Consider the following 7,817-nt stretch of genomic DNA (forward strand, 5'->3'; position numbering starts at 1 on the left):
CAGCCCACCCATGGCACAATTGGGGAGGGGCGTCGCGGGGCAATAAAGTGGCACTGTCGTGCGCAGCGCCGCCCTTCCATGAGTGTACATGCGAGAGCGCCCCCCCCCCCCCAGTGGCAGCCGTTCGTACAAACCAGAAACCCCACCGCAATTCACACCGGGATGTGCGGGTGCAGCCCCCCCGCAAAAACCCAGGACGCCCCCACCCCCTAATTACAAGAGTCCCCCCCCCCAAAGATCCTTCCCACCCACCCACCCCCCCCCCTCAGTAATAACTCAGCCGACCGATTACGGCACGTGAGCGCAGCCCACCGCGAGAAGCTCGGAGCGGAATTCTAGCAACCCTCCGAGCGGCAGCGCATGCGCAACAGAAACGCAAACCGAACCACCGGACCATCGAATCTCAGGCCCACCTTTCTCGTACCGTTTCTAACGGACCCCCCCATTTCTATCCCCTACCCCCCCCCAAAACCGCCCTGTTCTCACCCTCGACGCTGCAGTGCCGCACTCACTTCCACCCCCCCCCAGAGCGGCCCGGAATGTGCTGCTCTCAGCGCAGCTTCGTCCTCCCCCCAGGCAGGATGGATGTCGGGCGATGAACCCCCCCACACCCCACCCCCAGGCCCCCCACCTTAATAACCTCACCCCCACCCCCCCTGCTATACAGGTTCCAACCCCCCCCCCCCCCCCATATCCCCAATCCCGACCTTTCAGCAAAGCCACGGGCAGAACAAACAGGGATTTAGGGGCTGGTTGAGCTCAGCAGATTCCCCCGACAGCAGAGCAATGAATGGGGGGGGGGGTCCCAGTGCTGCCCCCCCCCAACCTCCAACCCCCCCCTCAACACAACGAGGCTCCATTGGTGCCAGCTCTGTGTTTATTTGCCATTTCTCTGCATACAAAGCGGTGGCAGCGAGGGGGGGGGGATGGAGCAGAGTGGGGTGGGGGGGATAAACCTCTATAGGGCTGCCCCCCCCCCCCGCCCCACTCACTCAGTGGGGCTCATAGGGAGCACACAGTGTGGGGCTGGGGGCTGCCCAAACCACAGTGTGGGGCTGGGGGCTGCCCAAACCACAGTGCCCAGTGTTGGGGGGGGGGCAGCGGCCAGCCCTGCCCTATAGCTGGCGGTTATTGCTGCTGATGCTGCTGGTGTTGGTCAATGGGACCCCCCCAAAACCTCCCCCCAAGGGTGGGTGGGGGGCACCAGGATGGGCAGAACCCCCCCCCCCCCATGGCACCATTCAGGGCTCAGAACCCTCAGGGAGAACCAGGGCCTGGAGGATGTCGGACAGGGACACGATGCCCTTCACCACGTCGCTCTCATCCACCACCACCAAACGATGCACCTGGGGGGGGGGGAGGTAGAAATAGAGGGGGGGGGTCTGAGATGGGCCCTGGGACCCCCATGGGGTGGGAATTACCTCGGCCTCCACCAGGCGGTTGATGATGGCTTCCAACGTCTCGTGCTTGTAGCATTTAAGGACCCCTTCGAAGTAATGGGAGCGATGCTGCAGCGCCCGCGTCACCGTCACGTCCAGGTTGTTGTAGGTTTTCTCTGCTGCCAAGTTCTGGGGCATAAAAAAGGGGTTAAAGGGGGGTTGGGGGGCAGCCGGGACCCACACAGCCCCACAACCCCAACCTCCATCCCTTCCATCTCCATTCCACAGCCCCACAACCCCAACCTCCATCCCTTCCAGCCCCACAACCCCAACCTCCATCCCTTCCATCTCCATTCCCCATCATCTCCAGCCCCCCAACCTCCATCCCTTTCAGCCCCATTCATCATCTCCAGCCCCACAACCCCAACCTCCATCCCTTCCACTTCTATTCCCCATCATCTCCAGCCCCACAACCCCAAACCTCCATCCCTTCCAGCTCCATTCCCCCTCTCCAGCCCCACAACCCCAACCTCCATCCCTTCCAGTTCTGTTCTCCATCATCTCCAGCCCCACAACCCCAACCTCCATCCCTTCCATCTCCATTCCCCATCATTTCCAGCCCCACAACCCCAAACCTCCATCCCTTCCAGCCCCACATCCCCACCCTCCATCCCTTCCAGCCCCATTCCCCATCTCCAGCCCCACATCCCCACCCTCCATCCCTTCCAGCCCCATTCCCCATCTCCAGCCCCACATCCCCACCCTCCATCCCTTCCATCCCCATCTCCAACACTCACGATAACATCAAACTTGGAGTAGATATCCACCACCCGCCCTGCAAAGGAAGAGCTGGAGCTGCAATGGGGGGGGGATTAAAGGAGGGGGGGGGGGGTGGGCAGAGACCCCCATGGCTGCATTAAGGGATGGTTTGGACCCCCCCCCCACGTTCAGCCTCACCTGAATCATCGACCACGGGCAGAGCGGACACTCGGTGCTGCACAAAGATGCCCAGGGCCACGTAGATGGGGGTGCTGGTATTGACCACCGCGATGTTGCTGTAGGTTCCGATCCGAAGCTCCTCCAAAGTCCGACCCATAAATTCAGGCTTCGGAACCTCAGCAATCTACACAGAGGGACGGGGAGGGGGGGGGGAGGACAGTGCTGACGTCGGTTCGGTTTGATGCTCCCTAAGCCCTGGATCATGGATGGGGGGGAGGGCTGGGATGGGGTCCTAGGAGTGAAAGCAGACAGTGCTGGGTGCACAGCGGGACCCCCACGGGACCCAGGGGGACCCCCAGCATCAAACCTGCCCCCCTAAACCCCCACCCCATAACAGCCCGGAGCCTGCAGTACCTGCACAGTGTGGGGATGGCTCATCTCAAGGCAGTGCCCCATTGCTGTATATTGGGGGGGGGGGGACTTACAAAGAGTTTGAGGAACTTGAGGATGCGTTTGTGGGTCAGGATGTACAAAGTGTTGCCCGAGTCGGGGTCGATGACGGGGAGACGATGGATCTTATTGCGGATCAGGGAGGAAACGGCGTCAAAAAGGCTGCGGGGGGGGGAGATAAAAAGGGATTGGGGCTCATACAGACCCCCCCACAGCCCCATAGAACCCCATGCTGCCACCTGAGCCCCCCCACCCCAATAACAGCCCCAATAACAGCCCCAATAACAGCCCCCACCTGGCGTTGGGGGAGATGCAGACCAAAGGCTTGAAGGAGTCCTGCAGATACACCTCTGTGGGGAGGGCAGGCTCAGCTATGGGGCACCCCACACACACATATGGGGCAGCAGGAGCCAGCAGCCCTGTTACCTCTCCACGTCTCTATTTTGTGCTCCTCCAGCTCGTAGATCTGAACCTGGGCACAAAACTCCACGTTAAACCAATGGGACCCCCACAACCCCCCCCCAAGACCCCCAATCCATACCCCCCAGACCCCCCCAGACCCCAACCCAAAAGGGTTTATGGGACCCCCCCCCCTCCAACAAGTACCACCCCTTTTCCATAACCCATGAGTTGACCGATTGTACAAAACTCCAGGTAAACCAATTGGGACCCCCCCAACCCCAGAACTCACCCACAGCGTATCCGCCTCCAGGATCCCAGACCCCCCCAGACCAACCAAAAAGGTTTAGTTAGGGCAGACCCCAAACCCAAAGGGTAATGCCCCCCCCACCCCAAGCACCCCCTTTTACCATGGGTGACTTGTTACAAAAACATCCAGGTCAGTTAACCAAGGGTCCCCAGAACCCCCCCAGATCCCCTCCATACCCCCAAGAACCCCCAGACCCACCAAAAAGGGATTTATGAGACAGACCCCCAACCCAAAAGGGTTTATTGAGACGCCCCCCCCTCCAAAAGTACCACCCCTTTCCTACCATGGGTAACCTGTACAAAACTCCAGGTTAAACCAATGGGACCCCCCCAAAGCCCCCCCCAAGACCCCCATATCCCCCTCCAGACCCCCAATGACCCCCCCAGACCCCAACCCAAAAGGGTTTATAGGGCAGACCCCCAACCCAAAAGGGTTTATGGGACCCCACCCCCCCTTCTTACCAGGGGCGAGCGGTAGTAACGGTGCAGGATGTTGATGAAGTCAGTGATGGTGAGCATCCCTGTGGGGGGGCGATGGGGGGGTAAATGGGGTCCTGCCGACCCCCCCCCACCCCTAATATCCCCCCCCCACAAAGAGCTCACCCACAAAGCTCTGCTTTTTGCTGTCCCATAACGGAGCTGCCCTCACTCCATTAGTGACCAGAGCAAAGAAAGCCTTCTTTACCTACAGCAAAGACACAAATGGGGGGGGGGAAAGGTTGGGACCCCCCCCCAAATTGCAGCTCAGAACCCCCCCAATTCCCCCCCATTTACCTGCAGGGAGGTGTCAAAGACGACGAGTTTGGAGCTGGTGGGGATGAGGTCGTAACAGCGATGGGATTTCATAAAGGACGTGTAGGCACCACGAAGGGGGTCCCCTAAATAGGGGGGGGGGCATTAAAGGGAGACCAGAAGGGGAGACCCCAAAAGAAGGAGGTACTTGGAATGGGAGACACCAAAGGTGGGACCCAAAAATAAGAGGAACACCCCCTAAAATGGGAGAAACCCCCCAAAAAATGGCAGAAATCCTCCCAAAAATGACAGAAATACCCCCAAAAATGGCAGAAAACCCACAAAAATGGCAGAAATCCCCCCAAAATGGCAGAAATTGACCCAAAAATGGCAGAAATTGACCCAAAAATGGCAGAAATAACCCCAAAAATGGCAGAAAACCCAAAAAATGGCCCAAATTGCCCCAAAAATGGCCAAAATCGCCCCCAAAATGGCCCAAATCACCCCAAAAATGGCCGAAAACCCACAAAAATGGCTGAAAAAAACCCCCCAAAAATGGCAGAAATACCCCAAAAATGGCAGAAATCCCCCAAAAATGGGAGATGATGCAACAGTAGGAGAGCCTGAAATGGGAGAGATCCCAACACAGGGAGACCCCAATAACGGGATACCCCAATAACGGGATACCCCAATAACCAGACACCCCAATACCAGGACACCCCAATAATGGGCACCCCAATAACGGGATACCCCAATAACAGGACATCCCAACTCCAGGAAACCTCAATAACGGGACAACCCAATACTGGGATATCCCAATACTGGGACACCCCAATAACAGGACACCCCAATAATGGGACACCCCAATAATAGGATACCCAAATAATGGGACACACCAATACCAGGACACCCCAATAACTGGACACCCCAATAATGGGACACCCCAGTACCAGGACATCCCAAAAGCAGGACATCCCAACTTCAGGATACCCCAATAAGAGGATACCCCAACAGAGAGATATCCCAATAACAGGATACCTCAATAACGGGATACCCCAATAACAGGACATCCCAATAACGGGACACCCCAATACCAGAGCATCCCAATACTGGGACACCTCAATAACGGGACACCCCGATACCGGCACAGCCCAATAACTGGGCACCCCAATAACTGGGCACCCCAATAATGGGATACCCCAGTACCAGAACATCCCAATAACTGGACACCTCAATAATGGGATACCCCAATACTGGGATATCCCAATACCAGCACAGCCCAATAATAGGATACCCCAATACTGGGACACCCCAATACCAGGACACCTCAATAACAGGACATCCCAATAAACAGACACCCCAATACCGGGACACTCCAATACTAGGACACCCCAATAATAGGATACCCTAATACCAGGACACCCCAATAACTGGACAGCCCAATAATGGGATACCCCAATACAGGGACACACCAATACCGGGATATCCCAATAATGGGATACCCCAACAATGGGACACCCCAATAAAATGGGAAACCCCAATAACAGCACACCCCAATACTGGGACACCCCAATATGGGCACAGCCCAATAATGGGATACCCCAATACTGGACACACCAATACCGGGATAGCCCAATACCTGGACACCCCAATAACAGCACACCCCAATAATAGGATACCCCAATACTGCGATACCCCAATACTGGGACACCTCAATAACTGGACACCCCAATAAAATGGGAAACCCCAATAACAGCACACCCCAATACTGGGATACCCCAATAATAGGATACCCCAATACCTGGACACCCCAATACCGGCACATCCCAATAATGGGACACCCCAAAAATAGGAAACCCCAATACTGAGATATCCCAATAACGGGACACCCCAATAACTGGACACCTCAATAATAGGATACCCCAATAACGGGACACTCCAATACTGGGATATCCCAATACCTGGACACCCCGATGCCGGCACATCCCAATAACGGGACACCCCAATAATAGGAAACCCCAATGACGGGATACCCCAATACTGGGACACCTCAATAACAGGATATCCCAATAATGGTATAGTCCAATAGCAGGACACCCCAATACCGGAACATCCCAATAAGAGGACACCCTAATAACGGGACACCCCAATAATGAGATATCCCAATACCTGGACACCCCGATACCGGCACAGCCCAATAACGGGACATCCCAACTCCAAGATACCCCAATACTGGAACATCCCAATAACAGGACACCCCAATAATAGGATACCCCAATACTGGGATATCCCAATAACAGGACACCTCAATAACAGGACACCCCAATAATAGGATACCCCAATAGCGGGACACTCCAATACCAGGATATCCCAATAATGGGATACCCCAATAACATAACACCCCAATACTGGCACAGCCCAATACTGGGACACCCCAATAATGGGACATCCCAATACTGGCATACCCCAATACCAAAACACCCCAATACTAGGGCACCCCAATAACAGGACATCCCAATAACGGGATACCCCAATAACGGGACACCCCAATACCGGGATACCCCAATAACGGGACATCCCAATACCGGGACATCCCAATACCGGGATACCCCAATAATAGGATACCCCAATACCGGAACATCCCAATAACGGGACACCCCAATAACGGGATATCCCAATAATAGGACACCCCAATACTGGGACACCCCAATAATAGGATACCCCAATAACGGGATACCCCAATAACGGCACACCCCAATACCGGGACACCCCAATAATAGGATACCCCAATAACGGGACACCCCAATACTGAGATACCCCAATACCGGGATACTGGACCCCCCCCCCTCACCTCCGGTTCCGGTTCCGGTTCCGGTCTCTCCTCGCTCCACCGGACTCTCCGCGGCCGAACCGGGGCCGGGCTCCTACGGGCAGACAAGGCCGGACCAGGCCGCGATCCCATTACCCCCCATTAACCCCATTAACCCCCATTAACCCCCATTAACCCCCATTACCCCCATTATCCCCATTACCCCCCCGCTCCGTTCCCACCTCCATGGCCCCGGTTCCGCCGCCCCCCCCACTTCCGCCATTATCCCACCACGTGACCGGACGTAACACACACACCACGTGACCACTAACCTTACGCAGGTCCTGGAAGGGTAAAGGAACCCGGAAGTAGTTCCTGGAAGGGAGATAAAAATGGGGATTTAACGGGGGATTTAACGGGGATTTAACGGGTTACCGGCCTCGTTACCCCCATATAATCACATCGACTCATCGGCTTCTCACTCGCTTTATTTAAAATAACATCCAGTGGTTTTTCGGTATCGGTAAAAACGGCATTTTCTACACGCTCCGGTTTTTTTTTCTGTACAACCCGGAAATTTCAACGGCGAAATTTCTATATTTTATTTTTTATTTTATTTTATTATTTTTTACTATTTTTTTTCTTTAAAACTTTCCCAACATCCGGGAATTTTTCTTTATTTTTTATTATTTTTTATTATTATTTTTTTCCACCCCCGTCATTATTTTATTTTTTTTTTTACCTTTTTTCGATGTTTTTTACCTTATTTTTTCTCTGCAGCTTTAAAACAACCCCCCCCC

The 7,817-nt window shown here is 55.0% G+C and overlaps 1 protein-coding gene across 1 annotated transcript; it reads right to left on the reverse strand.

Annotated features, from left to right (window-relative positions):
* Positions 1–859: 859 nt before the first annotated feature.
* PRKAG1 (protein kinase AMP-activated non-catalytic subunit gamma 1) lies at positions 860–7,349 on the reverse strand. Its single transcript, XM_015886910.2, has 12 exons — positions 7,260–7,349; positions 7,060–7,132; positions 4,251–4,354; positions 4,080–4,161; positions 3,939–3,997; positions 3,195–3,240; positions 3,064–3,118; positions 2,804–2,930; positions 2,337–2,502; positions 2,177–2,214; positions 1,422–1,568; positions 860–1,346 (listed from the first exon to the last, which is right to left on the reverse strand). The coding sequence occupies exons 1-12, from the start codon at positions 7,263–7,265 to the stop codon at positions 1,242–1,244; spliced, it is 1,008 nt and encodes a 335-aa protein (XP_015742396.1). The 5' UTR covers positions 7,266–7,349; the 3' UTR covers positions 860–1,241.
* Between the last annotated feature and the right edge of the window lie 468 nt (positions 7,350–7,817).

Source organism: Coturnix japonica, linkage group LGE22C19W28_E50C23, assembly GCF_001577835.2.
Source record: "Coturnix japonica isolate 7356 linkage group LGE22C19W28_E50C23, Coturnix japonica 2.1, whole genome shotgun sequence".
Classification (NCBI taxonomy): Eukaryota; Metazoa; Chordata; class Aves; order Galliformes; family Phasianidae; genus Coturnix; species Coturnix japonica.